Raw genomic sequence first — 17742 nt, 5'->3', positions numbered from 1 at the left:
AAGGCATTATAGTGGAGCAAACTGAGGACCAAACCCAGATCACTGGAATTTTAGTCTCAGTTATGGCACTCACTAGGTGAATGCCAAGTCAGCTTTTAAGGGCTCTGTATTTCACCTGTAAGATGAGGAAATTGTAGATGGCAAAAGTTACAAAGATGGTACTTGAAAATTTTTGAAAAATACTGTTCTAAGCCATTTTATGGGGGTGTTATAGGGATCTTATAGTGTGATAGGGTATTTTGGGGGGTATTATAGGGAGTACTGTAGTGGTTTTCAAGCTTTTCTTTTTGAGGGGTAGAACCTCTTGTCAAATAAAATCTTACAAAGAGACTTAGAATGTGAAATACATAAAAATTGAGATTTTGTGACTGCCAACCCTTGTTGTTCTCTAATACCTTCTCTTTCTGTTCTCTCACCTCTTATATATCAGTTGTATCAAGTGTTTGCTAAATTCATGAGTGAGTCCATTCTCAGGGTGAGGCCTAATTTTGCATCTTTAAAAAATAAGCAAGAGAGTTACAGTTTCTGAATATAAAGATACTTAAAGACCAGTAACAAATGTTTCCTTCTGTTCTTTCATGCCATATCAAAACAGTATTACACAGCATTCTGGTGTCACCAAATTAGTTTCAGCCTTCTGCTTGTGAGGTTTGTTTCTTTCATAAGTCCTCTTAGATCTGGATCCTTGACCTTTTAGGAGGCCCTAAATTGGGTGTCTGCTTCTAAATGAGCAATAATCATTGGCAGAATTAATATCCAATTAATTCAGTTAAATCAGCAAGTGCCATACCATTAATTCACTTGAGGTCCTGGGAAGATTCCTCACATTTCTTGGATTTTTCTCATAGGAAGTCTGTAATGATGTAGTATTTATATTTCTGAGAAAGGAGAACACAGGAGTTTTGTATGCTTACTTGCTCAAAACAATAATGAGCCGCTACACGTTGTGATTTTAGTCTTCTCAGGAAAAGAGAAAAAAATAAATTTATGATGAGTGTCTGGTGTCTTTGAGCCTAAAAAGAAGACTTTGATAAAAATTCTACCTATCTCCCACATGTCCCATGAAACATGCTTGAGGAGCGTTATGCTGGTGGACAATTTTTAAAAGCCTGGGGATGTAGCACTTGTGAATGAGTATCAAGAGTCTTCTGTATTAACTTAAAATAATTTTAGATATTGAAGCAAAGACAGGAAAAGAAAATACTTGTGAATTCTTGCTCAAGTATAAGAGAAAACAGAGGCAAATTAGTATGCCTTTTTAGTTATGTTTTATATACATAGTCTAAGTTTTCCAGCTTAATGTAAATCTGTATGAGATTACATAAAAGAGTAGCTTTTCATAGGCTCCATATGTTCTGAAAACAATAGAATCTTTTTTTTGTTTCTTTATTTTAAAAATTATCTGGGTCCTATCTTGTCCTGAACTTCCACTTTTGTTCCCAGTTATCCTCTGTATCATGGCCCTAACCCATCTTCATTTGCTCTTATTCTCTGATAATAATGCTTGTTTGCCTCTTCCAAGAGGCAGTGGAGGATAATGGTTAATTGCATGAACTCTGGAGGCACAGTTCCTGGGAGTGAATCCTGTCTCTGTCCTTTGCTAGATGAGTTAGCTTGGACAAGTCATTTACCCTTTTAATGCTTCAGAATTCTTACCTGTACAATGGAGACAACGGTAGTTGTGAGAATTATGAGATAATATGTTTAGGGACTATAAAATAGTGTTTACTGCAAAGCTATTACTATTCCTATCACAGGAGTAAGAACATATATTCTATCGATATTGGTTATTTGTAAGATGATATTTGTAGTTTATCAGGCATTTTGGTTCAATCTCCTGCCCCCTCCTATCTGCTGCTTTTGGATTATCACACTTTTAGTGTTTCAGGGAGAGGCATAGAGCATATATATTTTATTCATTCAAACATTTTTTTAGTAAATATGTATTGCTTGGCACAGGGAATATAGTGACTAGCAAGATTCACTATGAGCTTCTGAGAGGTACAAAACTATGCATTTTTAAAAATAAGTATATAATTATGATAAATACTGTAACTAAGAAAAAAGTGATGATGTGGTAAGACCTTGTGACAAGCAGGGTAATTCAATAAAGATTTTTCTGAAGGAAAGATATTTGAGCTGAAGGCTGAGGAATGAGTGAGCCAGGCAAAATTTCGGAAGTATTACAGTGCAGGAAAAGTCCTGAGGCAAGGAAGGCATGTTGGATAAACCCCAAATGCAATTTGCCTAAAGATAAATGAGATAAAGGGAACAGTGATGTGGGATTAGGTGGGGAAGTAGGTGGAAGCCAACAGAAGAAGATGAGGCTGCAAAGCAAGGAGAGCCCAGATCTATAGGGACTTGTATGACATATTAGGGTTTGGGATTATCCTAAATGTAACAGGAAGCCATGAAGAATGTAATGCAGGGAAGTAATATAAGGAATTCTGCATTTTTAAAAGATCACTCTGGAGAATAGATAGAAGGTGGGTAGAAGGGCTCCTTTCTTTGTTCCCTAGCTACAGTACCTGTAAAAGAACTGTAACCTCCTCTTTGAAGCTTGCCTTATAATTTTTGCCTGCAGAGATGACCTTCACTCATTTGTTCACCTAATGAACCTATTGTCTCTTCCTGTCATAGCACTTATGACACTGTGCTGTGATCCTGACACATGCCAAGGACACATTAAGTATTGTAGAATGAATAATCATTTATTCATTCCTCTGAAGATGAGACTGTGGGCACTTTAAAGTCAAGGAGACAAACCATAAGAGACTCTTAACTCTAGGAAACAAACTGAGGGTTGCTAGAGAGGAGGGGGGTAGAGGGATGGAATAACTGGGTGATGGGCATTAAGGAGAGCGCATGATGTAATGACACTGGGTGTTATATACGACTGATGAATCACTGACCTCTACCTCTGAAACTAATAATACACTCTATGTTAATTAATTGAATTTAAATAAAATAAAATAAATTAAAAATATAAAGTCAAGGAGGTCATTTAGCACCTAGTTTCAGGCTGATTGGAAACTAGACCTTTAGGCAGTGGGGATGGTCTTTTTATCCTTTGTTGTGGAAAAACAGTTCATCTAGTTTTTAGATATTATTCAGAAGCAAATGATCCATATGTAGCTGTTGATTTGATGTGTCTGTGGGAGGAGGAGTTCAGGATCTTCCTACGCCGCCATCTTGTGCAAGACCATTAAGGCATTATTTATATAAGTAGAAACATGGGAATAGTTTGTCACTTTCTGTCTGTTATTGTTAGAAATTAACATTTATCCAAACAAATTGTATACTAAGAATTTTTTGTCTTCTGTCAACCTGTGTACTGATTTCAAGTTTGTATCCTATTAGTAATTTACAGAGAACACATTTTATAGTAGAAGTTGATTTTGAATGGTTGTTCAGGAGACACATTTTACTCAGAGCAGCATTTAGCCTAGCTACTTTGCAGTCTGATGACTATTAAAAGAATTCCATTATCCCTTTGTTACTTATTATTCTCTCAGGCTAAGCTAATGGTTTAAGTTCATATTAATTCTTAATACTTTACAATTTTTATCTCAAAAGTCCTTGATGCTTATTGCCTCATTAAACAAACTGATTTTCTCTCCCAGAAATGCTTATATCTAAGTGTTGGGTACTTACAGTCTTAAGGAGTTTTCCACAGAAAATGCCTTATTACATACACATTTTTTCTCAAATTTGTTTGCTCTCCGTTTTTTTTTTTTTAAGATTTTATTTATTTATTTGACAGAGAGAGACACAGCGAGAGGGGGAACACAAGCAGGGGGAGTGGGAGAGAGAGAAGCAGGCTTCCCGCGGAGCAGGGAGCCCGATGCGGGGCTCAATCCCAGGACCCTGGGATCATGACCTGAGCTGAAGGCAGCGAATTAATGACTGAGCCACCCAGGCGCCCCTGTTTGCTCTCCATTATTTGCATCCCACTACAACAGTTTTTAAGAGGAAGCACATTTGGCTCCTCTGTTTATCTTCCCTATAGTTAAACACAATATCAGTTGTAATTGAGTGCAGTAGTCCTAAGTTTCTGAAAGTGTGATAAGACCAGTAGCTGCAAACTCAAGAGAGGTGTTTTATACTTTATGTATTGAATTCTGGACATTTTTATGTATTTGTTGACTCTAGAGAGTTGATTTTAATAGTTTTTGTTTTCTTCCACTAGTTTACTAGAATTTCATTAGATTCATAAAGCTTATGGATAATTATAGTGCAACACCTGAACAAACCCCTTGACAATTGAGATGTCAAAGGTCCAGAGCTAGGTGGTGTTAACCTTAAAATTAAAAGTTACTTTATTTATTTATTTATTTTTAAAAGATTTTATTTATTTATTTGACAGAGAGAGACACAGCGAGAGAGGGAACACAAGCAGGCGGAGTCAGAGAGGGAGAAGCAGGCTTCCCGTGGAGCAGGGAGCCTGACATGGGGCTCGATACCAGGACCCTGGGATCGTGACCTGAGCCGAAGGCAGACGCTTAATGACTGAGCCACCCAGGCGCCCCAAAAGTTACTTTATCAGCAAAAATTTGGGTATAGCAGAGAATTGCAATTCAGGACATGCAAGCTATAGCAAAACGATAGGCAAGTCAAACAGAGGAAAGGAATGTTATTTTATGGAGAAGAAGGAGGAAGCTGGAAGGGGTTGTTTTGAATAGAAGTCCATTGGAGAAAATCAAGAGTTAAGGCTGATGACAGTTTCTCATTGACTAAGTTGCAGGGGTAGTCAATTTCTTATAGGAGATGCAATGCACATCTTTCCCTATTGGTACCTGTAATTAATGATTCTTTCCTGGTGATAATTCTTCTGCTGGAGTCTGTAATTGACAGTCTTCTTATTTGACATTTGAGTCATATGGTTCTCCTTTCTGTGCTCCCCTTTCTGGCCTCCCAACTCCATTTTAGTGAGGTTTCCCTTTATCAGTTTTCATAGTGGATAACTATAGTGTGGTGGTTATGGGCCTCTGAAAAGAGATACCAATTCAGACTCCTTTTTGTCCAGCATTTCTTCCCCAAATGCATACTATATTAGATGTTAGCCCAAAGCAGATAACCCTCCCTTTCTTTTTTTATTTTTTGGAAGTAAAATTCTTTTTTTTTTTTTTGCATACCCGAAACTAATTTTTTTTATTCTTATGTTAATCCCCGTACATTACATCATTAGTTTTAGATGTAGTGTTCCATGATTCATTGTTTGTGCGTAACACCCAGTGCTCCATACAGAATGTGCCCTCCTCAATACCCATCACCAGGCTAACCCATCCTCCCACCCCCTCCCCTCTAGAACCCTCAGTTTGTTTTTCAGAGTCCATCGTCTCTCATGGTTCGTCTACCCTCTGATTTCGCCCGCTTCATTCTTCCCCTCCTGCTACCTTCTTCTTCTTCTTCTTCTTTTTTTTCTTAACATATATTGCATTATTTGTTTCAGAGGTACAGATCTGAGATTCAACAGTCTTGCACAATTCACAGCGCTTCCCAGAGCACATACCCTCCCCAGTGTCTATCACCCAGTCACCCCATCCCTCCCACCCCACCCCCCACTCCAGCAACCCTCAGTTTGTTTCCTGCAATTAAGAATTCCTCATATCAGTGAGGTCATATGATACATGTCTGTCTCTGTTCGACTTATTTCGCTCAACATAATACCCTCCAGTTCCATCCACATCGTTGCAAATGGCAAGATCTCATTCCTTTTGATGGCTGCATAATATTCCATTGTATATATATACCACTTCTTCTTTATCCATTTATCTGTCGATGGACATCTTGGCTCTTTCCACAGTTTGGCTGTTGTGGACATTGCTGCTATAAACATCGGGGTGCACGTACCCTTTCAGATCCCTACTTTTGTATCTTTGGGGTAAATACCCAGTAGTGCAATTGCTGGATCATATGGTAGCTCTATTTTCAACTTTTTGAGGAACCTCCATACTGTTTTCCAGAGTGGCTGCACCAGCTTGCATTCCCACCAACAGTGTAGGAGGGAAAACCCTCCCTTTGAACTAGACTTTATGCTAGTTATTTTAAAAAGGTAAGACATTAACTGGTCTGGTGCAAAGGATCTTAGATATTTGTACTTTGTGAGTCAGTAAAATTTTCAAAGAATCAGAGGACTGGCAGAGTTGCCAATGTTTAATTTTCTCAGTTGAGGCCACTGAGAAAAGAAAGAAATGCTCATGCCCCATTATATTATCATCATTTCATGGAAGGAAATTCTAACATCTGAAAGAATGATGAGTAGGACTTTTCCTGTTAAGCTACAAATGGCAACTTTAATCCAGAACAGAGGATTAAAGCCATCAAAATATCTGTATGGAGAGCTGTATACAAAAGTGGTCAGGCAACTCCTTGTGAGAGTAGCACATGGGTTCTGATACCGACCATTACTCCAGCAACCTTCCAATGCCCATATAATCACTCTGGGTGGGGAGAGGATGGATGTGGAGAGGTTTGAGAGAAGGGAGTTATTGGCCTACTGGAAATGGAAAACTACTTGTAGAGATCAGGGGTATCTTTCACAAAAAGAAAGTTAGCTTCTATATCCCTTAGATTCTAGTTAGGAAAGTAGAAGGGATTTAATACAAGAAATTGATTATGCAAGTGTTGAATGATGAAAGTGAAAAGAGGTCAGCCAGGTAACCCAAAGAATAGTGAAAGTGGCTTCCATTCCTAGGGAAGTGGGGGAGATGGTGTTATGAGATCTAGGCATGTGTAAGAGGACTTACTACCATAGGAGCTGGAACCACCAAAGGGTCGCTCTGAAGCTAGTGAGCAGACATTTGATGGGGGTATTGTGTGGGTGGTTCTGAATCTGCCAGAAGGGAGTGCCAATGTTGTCTCTACTCTTGGATGGAGGAAGAGAGTCCCTTTTCTCCAATTCTCTTCCAGCTTCCTACTAGTGATTCCCATTGTCAGCACCTAAAAGAAGTTAGCTAGGAAGAGAACCTGTAAATGTAGTTTGCAAAGTCTCTGCTCCAGCATCACAGAACAGGTTTAGAATGATTAGCTTGGGGCTGAAAGTTATTAATAAGTAACTGACATAGTATCTCATTTCTCCATTGATCACTTAGACAGAATACTTTCTGATCTGCTCTTTGTGACTCCTTGAGCAAGGGAGAAAGAGAAATGGAGAGAGCTAGCAGGGCAGAGGGAAGAGATAGCGGCAAACACCCTATACTCTCACCACTTGGTGTGACAAGGATTTTGGAGCTTATTCTGGATCAAGTGCATTGTGGCCTGAGCCATCTTATCAGTACTTCAATCAAGATAGCAGACTATTGCACAAAGCGGTCTTATCAGCAAGAGTTTCAGTGGGAATCAATGGGGATGGGAGCTGAGGAGACTAGAACGTTTATTTTCCCAATGGGAAAACTCCTACTTACCCCTGAGAATGAACATTTGGACACCCCTTAGAGAGGGCATCAATATGTAGTGCCTTTTGTTGGAAAAGCAGTGGCACTCAATAGAGCCACAATTAAATTCCCAGTTAAGTAAAAAGACTTTTGCTCCTCTTCATTAATTCTTCCTCTCTGCTACAATGTGGAAAGAACTAGAACCTGAAGAGAAGGGAGGGAAGAGGAATAAACGAGTAGACTATTCCTTCTTTCCACTCCAAGTCCTAAACACTGGCCACTGAGTGGTCCCACAGAGCCTTGCCATTTAGCTAGGAAAAGAGAAGGAGATGTGATTTAAAGCAGTTATAAGCTGCAGTAATGGACTCAGTCTGAACTGTTGTTAAGGAAGAGAAAATGGATTTGACATTGCAGATGGAAATCAGTTACTGGAGAAGAATTAAAACTATTGCATACTGAGTTCAGATTGTTCAGTAAATCAATTACACAGAAATCAAAATCAAACTTTTTGGACATCATCTCAGAATAAAGGGCAATCTTTAAATTGGAAAAAAAAAGCTATCTTAAAAACTCAAAAATATTACCCTTATTTTTCTCCTTTTGTCATGGTTTGGTCTAGCATGTATCCATGATGTAGGATTTTAGAATGTTTATTATTAGTCATTGAAATTTTTATCAGTCAGGGATTACTAGTATTGATAGCTATAACCTGTCAAAAGAGAAATTCATACTAGTGCTACTGCAACCAGAGTCCTCTCCCTCATTTTAGCTTTTAAATCTCTGAAGAGGGGCGCCTGGGTGGCTCAGTCGTTAAGCATCTGCCTTCGGCTCAGGTCATGATCCCAGGGTCCTGGGATCGAGCCCCGCATCGGGCTCCCTGCTCAGCGGGAAGCCTGCTTCTCCCTCTCCCCCTCCCCCTGCCTGTGTTCCCTCTCTCGCTGTGTCTCTCTCTGTCAAATAAATAAATAAAATCTTAAAAAAAAAATTTAAATCTCTGTGAAGAAAGGAGAAAGAAGGGAAGGTGCAATTAATGAAGAACTGTAGTCTTTGAACATAAGAGAATGTTATAAAAGAGTAACATACGCTTAAAAGCATCATTTAGGTGGTGAAATATAAAACCATAGGAAAACTATTAAAATATACCAGAAATGGAATTTATAGTCATCATATTTACTCATCACCTTAGAAATTCTTAGAAATATTTTGTTTTAATGAAACATATGGTGTTCTGTGTATTGAGAAGCAGATTTTGCTAATGGAAGGATAATCTCAAATTAAGAGAACTTGATCTCTTCTCTTGTCTCCATTTGCCTTAAATTTGAGGCACTTAAGAACTTCAGTATCTTTTAAAAAGTATTTCTTTTTGTCCTTACATGATTAGGGAGCACGGTTCCAGAAAACTGATCAACTTAACTTGTATTTCCAACATCAGAAAATGAAGTAAAAATCACTTCATTCACTACTACCTTGAAAAGATGTGAATAAGACCCAATCAGCTGTACAGTGATAGGTTAAGAGGCTTGGCTTTAGAACCAGGATGCTTTGGTCTGAACAGCAGAGAGTGTGACTTTGGGCATATTTCATTACTCTTCTAAGACTTGATTTCCTCACCTGTCATTATTATTGTGCCCACCTCCTTTGGTTGGCTGCTCTTATGAGAAGTATTTGAAATCACATACGTATAGTGCTTAAACTGGCAAAACTTCTCAATCTATGTTAGCCTCAATGAAAGGCAACTGGCACTAACAATCAGCAATAGAATGGTTTGTAAGAGAGAGAGAGCGCCGAATCCTAGCCACTAGACCACCAGGGACGGTAATAGAATGGTTTGTAAAACCCCTATTCTCCAATATATATATGACATGATATTATATATATCATAATATAATATGTAATGTGTTAAATTATATATTGCTATATAATAATAGTATAATACTGTAAATTAATGTAATATTAACATATTATAAACTTTCTCAGAATTGCCAAATAAAATCGCTATTGCCATCATAGAGTGATGACATAAAACTATTTCTGCCTTACAAAAGCAACTTGAGATAATGACGGCTGACTTTCTTTTCTAAAAACCATAAAACCATTTTAGAACTCCAACTACATTTACTCATTCATTCGTTGAGCAATTATTTATTGAGAGCTTGCTTTGTGTCTGCCACTATATACTGTACTAGGCACTGAGGGGGGGGATACTTTGAAATTGCCATTGGCTTTGTAAAGTTTTCGGGTCATTTCCTGTTCCCAGCAGGAAATAGGTTGCACGCTCAAAGGGGTGAAATAGAGGTACTATTTAATGGAGGTACTATTTACAAAAGTTGTGGGCAGGGTTGAGGTTAAGCAGAAAGGCGCGATGAAGCACCACAAGACTAGCCACAGTCCTATGTCTGAAGGGTCAAGTGGAGACACTAGTTCATGGAACCTAGGGACCTTCAAAGATAGGTGCCTACAGAGCTGTGGACCTAGAGTAGAAGACTTTAGCCATTGCTACACCATAGCCAACAGAGAGGGACCTCTCTTTCCTCTTGCCTTCCAGTCTACTGCCTCTGTTTCCCATTGACTGAACACACCCAGGAACCAGAGGGCTAGAGAGCCCATGGACTATGCCCAGGATAGAAAAGGTGTAGGGGTGGATCTCGATTGGAAAATGAGGAATATCCAGAAAATATCTCTCCTCTCTTTTTTTTCCTTGTTTTATATAACAGATGTTGTGTTTTATTTCTGAATATAAAGTAAAAATATTTTTAATATATAACATTTGGAAAACTGCCTTGTAAGTTGAGATCCTGCTTTTTCCTAGCCAGGACATGCTCTCAGTTAAAGGCATATAAATTTATCCAGTAAGCTCTCACACTCAAAGTGTCCTAAAAAAGAAGTTTATTTCCATGGCTTAGACCTCTTAAAAGTACTCTTGCTTGCCAGAAGACCTACTGATGTTACCCTGGAACATTTTGTCTTTCTGCCAGTCATAAATTTCCTTAGCACAGCATCTTTCTGCATGTATCACACCCTTCATGTATTAAGTTCCATTCCATATTTTTGCATACTACATTGTTCATCATTATCTCCACTAAACAAATCCTACTTATTATTTAAGGCTACAAAGAAACCTCATTTCCTTCTCAACCTCATTTCCTTCTGAAACACAGCACAACTACTTTATTTCAAAATAAAGAAGAGTTTATCTACACATAGGATTTTAGCATTTAATTATATTCTTTGATTTACTAAATTTACAAATATTTTTGAGCAGCTACTATCTACCAAGTACATATTTAGTATGTGTAAGTTTTTCCTTCCACATTAGACCTAAAATTCTCAAGGGCCAGATTTGCTTTGAGCTTCATTTTTTAAAATAAATTTTTTGTATTTGAGTATAGTTGACACACAATATGATATTATTTTCAAGTGTACAACACGTGATTCAACTTCTGTATATGTTATGCTCTCTCATTTCAAGTATAGCTACCATCTGTCACCATATAATGCTATTATATCATTGACTATGTTCTCAATGCTGTGCCTTTTAATCCCATAACTTACTCATTCCATAACTGAAATCCTATATCTCCCACTCCCCTTCACCCATTTTGCCCACCACTCCTGCACCCTCCTTCCCTCTGACAACCATTGTTCTCTGTGTTTATAGATCTGATTCTGCTTTTTGTTTGTTTGTTTATTCATTTGTCTTGTTTTTTAGGTTCTACATATGAGTGAAATCATATGGCGTTTGTCTTTCTCAGTCTGACTTATTTCACTTAGCATCATACCCTTCAGGTCTACCCATGTTGTCATAAATGGAAAGATCTCACCCCCTTTTTAATGACTGCATAATATTCCATTGTCTATGTGTACCACATGTTCCTTATCCATTTGTCTATGGGTAGACTCAGTGTTTATTGTAGCATTATTTACAATAGCCAAGATATGAAAGCAACCTAAGTATGCATTGAGCTTCATTTGGATCCTATCATACTTTGTGTTAGTCTGAGAAGGTATAGTTAAGGTCTTTATTTCTACTGGGGAAACTTGATCATTGTCCCTCCCTGCTGAAGATAGCTTAAGATTTCTATTCCAGTTGCAGTGTTTTATCCTATTTTTAAGTGCAATCCTACTGAGCAAAATTGATGTAAGATAAAAAGTAAATTTTGCCTCATAGATTTTTCCTACTAATTTAATATGTGAAGCCATTTATTAGAGATCACTTTGATGTTCTTATTTTTTTCCCAGACCCACACTCTATTAATTATGATTTTTTGAAATTGACTGCAAATAACATTTGCATTGTGATAGTCCTTTTTCCTTCCTTCCTTCCTTCCTTCCTTCCTTCCTTCCTTCCTTCCTTCCTTCCTTCCTTCCTTCCTTCCTTCCTTCCTTCCTTCCTTCTTGAGAGAGATAGAGAGAGAGCAAGAGTGTGAGTGGCGGCAGAGGGAGAGTGAGAGAATCTCAAGCAGGCTTCACGCTCAGCGTGGAGCCTGATGTGGGGCTTGATCTCATGACCCTGAGACCATGACCTGAGTCAAAATTAACAATTGGACACTTAACTAACTGAGCCATCCAGGTGCCCCACATCTTGATAGTACCGATGCTAAATTTACCTGTTACTTGTGTTTGTACCATGATGTGACATAATGCTGCATGTATTTTATTAACTGTGCAAATTCATTTGGCACTCTCCAAGTAGATATTTAAGAGACCACATAATTTATCATCTAGCTATGGCCTAACACTTAAGTCCTAGCCTGTCACTGTTCTTAGTTTCTTCACCCAAATAAGTAGATATCATTTACCTCACAAAAAGATGGCCCATAAATATATGGCACACTAAGTTTTGTAGAAATAAAATAACTTAAAAAATAAGTTAATATTCTTATGTATTTTATGGGTCCTTATTTTATGTGTATATATAAAATACACATGTAAATATATTATATATAATATATATTATAACATAATATATAATAATATATAATAAAATATATATGAAATCAGTTTTTGGCTTATAAAATAATACATCACAAAAAATTTAGAAAATATGGAAAAGAAAGAAAAACCTCTTATAGAACCCTTACATGATGTCCACTGTTACCATTTACACAGCTTCTTTAGTATTTTTCCATGCTTTTATTTTACAGAATTATAATCATTGGGTATATCTAATTGTGTATCCTGAATGTAAAACTTAAATTTTGAATCTTGCTTTTTTTAAAAAAAAAACAACTTAGGAGCATAAACTTTGTTTTTTTCAGATTCTACCTTATAGAAGTCTTCAAGATTGAAGATCCCTATGTGATAAAATACTATTTGTCTATTTTTGTTAGGTGTCAAGGAACCTTTGAGTAAAAGCTCTAAAATTCTGGCTACTCCTGTTTGGTCAGCATTAGAAAAGTTCAATCATTCCTTGGTGTATGCTGAGGAAATGCTTTTCCTGGGCATATTGAATCAAACTCCTGAAAAACCTATGGGATTCTCTCCCCAGAACACTTACAAAGGCGAAGTTTCTCCCTCCCCCACTCTCTTACCCACTCTGTCAGTTCTGCTGCCAACTCCTGCATAATATAGTCAAATTATGTGTTAGAAATTCAACCCTGGTTTCCTGGGTGATGGTACAATGCCACTACTTAGTATTCCTAGTCACATAGCTACAATTCCATCACGCTCTTAATCTATATATATCTTCATGTTCAGAGAAGCAGACTTTTCAAATCAGGCATGTATTAAGAGTTTAAATGTACAGAGTGAGAAAACATAGGAGCTTCTTAAGTTCAGCCATGATGCAGGACATTTTTTTACCAAGATTTTGAGAAACGACCATATGGACTAATGCGTCTTGGATTCAGGGATTTCTATAGGATATCTTTTCCAGTTCAATTCTGCAAACAGAATTCTTTATATTCTCTTGTAGACTACTGGATGCCTAAACTTGAAATTTGGGCCTTTTTTAAAGGCCTGGGTTTTCAAAACGAGATTAGTTTTTCTCTGGAGTTGCACAACCAGGGTGCACCCTTAAATTTTGGTAACGTTATTGAGGTTCTTTATTTCTGAAGTGGCTTCCAATGATCTACACAAAACAAATGTCATGAATTGCAGCATTTCTTCTTCAAAATGGCCAGGTTTGTGTGATTTAGACCAGGGAATTCTAGCTCTTTCTAATTAAAATTTTCTGTGATAAATATTTGCCTATGTGCTTATACATATAAGAGATTTAAACTGATGGTAAAATTGAAATTAGGTTTTTCCGGTGATGTCTATTTTCTGTATTGGTTTGTCTTTCTTTTTCTTTTTTTGACCGTAATATCAAAGACTTGTGTTCCTTAAATTCTAAATCCGCCATGTTTTAACTGTTACCTTGGTCCAGTTATTTTTATGATCATTTGTTCCCTCATTAGGAAAAAAAAAATGAAAATAATCTCAGAGACTGTTATGGGGATTAAATGAAATATTGTAGGAGAAAGTATAAAGCCCTTCACAAATATGTATTATTTCTATATTCTTAATGATAATGGATTATTTGGGAGCCTAAGTGTTACCCTCTTTTCTTTTCTCTCCTCCTGAGTAACTTTGCACTGATTTCTTGGATTTTTTAATTTAGTGAACCTCTTTTCTCACATATCAGATTGAATGGACTTGGGAAATTGTGATATTTACTTATACATGTACATTGCATACATTCAAATGTTAGTTTGGAGAATACAAAGAAGCCATGTATTTGTATTCAACTAAGGATACTGAGCTCTTTTTTGTGTATGTGTCTCTTTTTTTTCTCCTATAGGTCTTAAAAATTGTCAGCAAAACTGCTGAACAACAGACATCCTAAGAGGAGATATTTTTCACCTCTACAATGAAGAAAAGCAGGAGTGTTATGGCAGTGGCGGCTGATGATGTAAGTTCCAAAAATCAGAGTTGCTTGATTCTACCCGCTTTTTGTCTGCTCAATGAAGAAGTTGCTCCATAATTTTATCCAAAGAGTGGGCAAGGTTGTTTTTTTTTTTTTTTTTAAGATTTTATTTATTTATTTGAGACAGGGAGAATGAGAGAGAGCATGAGAGGGAAGAGGGTCAGAGGGAGAAGCAGACTCCCTGCTGAGCAGGGAGCCCGATGCGGGACTCGATCCCGGGACTCCAGGAGCATGACCTGAGCCGAAGGCAGTCGCTTAACCAACTGAGCCACCCAGGCGCCCCGGCAAGGTTGTTTAACATCATCACTTTATCACTAGTTGTTTCTGTGATCCAGGCATTACCAGCACCTGGACCCAGAATTCTACGAGGTAGACAGCAGGAACACTGCTCTCTCTGCAGCCTTGAGATGGGCTCAGGTTGAGGTTATGGTCTCATTCACAAAACCCCCTTTTCTGATGGATGTCCGCCTTCTAGCTCTTAGAAACTCCTCTTTCTACATGGCCTGCCTTATCAGTTCCCTGATGACTTTCTTCCCTGTCTTTACCCAGGTTCAGCTAATCCTTGAGAGTCACCTCGTACAGTGGGGTCTTTGACAACTGCTTGTAAGAAGCGTGTGATGGGGCGCCTGGGTGGCTCAGTTGGTTAAGCGACTGCCTTCGGTTCAGGTCATGATCCTGGAGTCCCTGGATCGAGTCCCGCATCGGGCTCCCTGCTCGGCAGGGAGTCTGCTTCTCCCTCTGACCCTCCCCCCTCTCATGTGCTCTCTCTCATTCTCTCTCTAATAAATAAATTTTTTAAAAAATCTTAAAAAAAAAAAGAAGCATGTGATGTACACATCCTCTAGGTCTTGGCTACTCAAGTGTGATCCTCAGAGTAGCAGCATTAGCATTGCCTAGAAAATGCAGAATCTTAGGCTACATCTTAGACCAAAAAACCAGACTGTATTTTAACAAGATCCCAGAGTGGCTAGATATATGCATTCTTTTAGAAGCCCTGTGCCAGGTCATCTGAAGAAGTCTGTAAACTCACCATCTCATAACTTTGCATCTTGGGCAGCTGAGATTAATTATCTCCTTTGCTTTCAGTTGACCAGTCCCCTATTAGTGTGTCTTTAATTGTCCAGTTTTTACTCAGTTTCTGTTTGTAATTGAGTTAGAAATTATATGCCACCAATCTGATGTGCAGAAGGAAGGGAGGGAGGGAGGAAAAAGTAGTAATTTTCCTTGCTTTCTGTAATAACTCATCTTGTTGTTAAGCTCCTGGTTCAACAGATGGGGAGGGGATGAGAGGAACTTGAACTTGCCAGTTTATGTAAAATTCTGTCTTTGGGTAAATGCTTTATCTTTCAGGATTTCTCCCAGTTCTTACTCCTTCCCTTTAATCACATGGCATTGGGCAAAGGGACTTAACATTAATTAACATTATAGTAATAGATGTGTGGTATTGTCCTTATCTTGTATTGTCCCCTTTCCACTAGCATCTACTGTTGTTCAGTGGAGGAACCACTCATTTCCCCAGGTCTTTTGTTGTCGTCTCTGTCCTTGGTCCAATGCTGCTTAGGCATGATGTGTATCAGGTGATGTATCAGGTGATGTGTGTATCAGGTGATGATTGCTCTCACTGTGAGCAGTGCACCTTCTGAGTGCACTTAGTGTGAGTTTGACCTGCCCCGTCACTGTCTGGATTCTTCACCTAACCTTTCAGCGGGGGAGCCTGGTTGCTTAAAAGCTTTGCTTTCTGTCTAGCCCTTGCCTTCGGTCTGCTCACCCCACGGACTTCTGGTCCCTTTGCCTCATGTTGAAGCAAATCTCTTAGCAGGCGAGCTGAGGCTAATTCCCAGCTACTTTCTGTGTCCCTGTAGGTGCTTGTGGGAACTTTTTAGAGCGACAAGTCCAGAGGGAGACTTAGGTATAATGTGAGGCTCTCACCCTCCAAAACACATCCCTTTGCCATTGCCATTTCTACTCTTGATTAGTGTTCTAATCTCATCACATGTGACAAGATTTCCTTTCTTTATTTCTCCCTTCTCTGCTCCCTGACCACAAGGGAACTTTCCTTATCTCATATTCTGAATTCTCAGTACCCACTGTAAAAAACGATGTTCATATTTCCGTGCTCTGCTCTGGACATCTAAAGGGAAACTTCTGGAATTTAGAAATCATTTTTCTTAAAAAAAAAAAAAAAAGCTTAGGACTTTCTCTTAATACTATCTGTATAGTGTGTGTTTCAAGATTCTTTTTTTTTTTTTTTTTGGAAGAAAAAGCAATGCATTCTATCTATAACAGATGGACAACCGTTCTTTCTTTTTCATTGCATCCTTACCATAATAACCCCAATCCTCCCTTGAGGCAATTGGTTTCCACAGTCAAAAAACAAAAGATGGGGGTTGTTGCATACAAAAAAGAATGTGCAAAAAAGAAAAGCACATTCAAAGAATATTAAACCTACCAGGGTGGATAATTGTTACCTAGATTTGTGCTGTCCAACATGGTAGCCACTAGCCTCATGTGCCTCTTAAGCACCTGTCTGAATGGAGATGTGCTCTAAGTGCAAAAATAGATCTTGGATTGTGAATATATAATAGTATAAATAGAAAAGAATGTGAAGTATATCATTAAAAATTTTTAATATAGATTACATTTTGAAATGACAATATTTTGGATATGCTAGTTTAAGTAAAATATACTATTAAAAGTAACTTTACCTGTACCTTAAAATAATGTAACATGTCAACTATATTCAAATTTTTTAAAAAAGTGATTTCACCTGTTTCTTTTTTAGTTTTTTAATGTGGCTATTAGAAAATTTAAAACTTCATTTAGTACATTTGGATCCCATTTGTGGCTTGCACTTTATTTCTAGTGGAGAGTGATGACCTAGAACTTTTGCCAATGCACCTCGACTCTTTGAGTACAGTGTGAAAGCTCATACTTATTGTTACACACAGTATCTCCTCCCTCACAACAAGAGCAACTTAGCAGATTTTACATTTTATATGCCACACTCTGAAGTAAGTCTTCACCCCTAAGTCAGGAGGATTTTATCATATTTCTATTAATTTTAATTCAGCATTTATTTAGTGATTTAAATATTCACTTAATATTAATTTAGCACTTGTTATCTTCCAAACACTGATTAGGTTCTAGAGAGTCAATAAATAGTGTTCATGTCCCTCTGAAGCTTATATTCCAGAGAGGAGGGGAAAAAATCCATAGATAGATTATAAAAATATATCCTAAGTATGATAAGGGCTGTACAGAAAAATGAAGTTGGTCAGTGGGTAAAGATCGCTTGGATGGTGAGAATAGAGTGTTTATGGAGGGATAATGTGAGGAGATGACATACAGACAGAGAGGACATGGGCAATGAGGGAGTGAGGCCTCTGAAGAGGGAAGAGCATTTCTTTCTTTCTCTTTCTTTCTTTCTTTCTTTCTTTCTTTCTTTCTTTCTTTCTTTCT

The 17742-nt window shown here is 37.9% G+C and overlaps 1 protein-coding gene across 1 annotated transcript in view; it reads left to right on the top strand.

Annotated features, from left to right (window-relative positions):
* The window catches only part of LOC118019304 (cAMP-specific 3',5'-cyclic phosphodiesterase 4B-like), a 259072-nt gene that overhangs the window by 83793 nt on the left and 157537 nt on the right, over nt 1-17742 (top strand). Inside the window, exon 2 of the mRNA XM_035018344.1 lies at nt 14158-14268. Coding sequence (XP_034874235.1) covers nt 14227-14268 — 42 coding nt within the window. The 5' untranslated portion in view covers nt 14158-14226. The remainder of the gene's footprint in view (nt 1-14157; nt 14269-17742) is intronic.

This window comes from Mirounga leonina, unplaced genomic scaffold, assembly GCF_011800145.1.
Source record: "Mirounga leonina isolate KUSES-001 unplaced genomic scaffold, KU_Mleo_1.0 Mir_173, whole genome shotgun sequence".
In the NCBI taxonomy this organism is placed as follows: Eukaryota; Metazoa; Chordata; class Mammalia; order Carnivora; family Phocidae; genus Mirounga; species Mirounga leonina.
The sequence above is the reverse complement of the archived record's forward strand: the minus strand, read 5'-3'. Positions and strand labels throughout refer to the sequence as shown.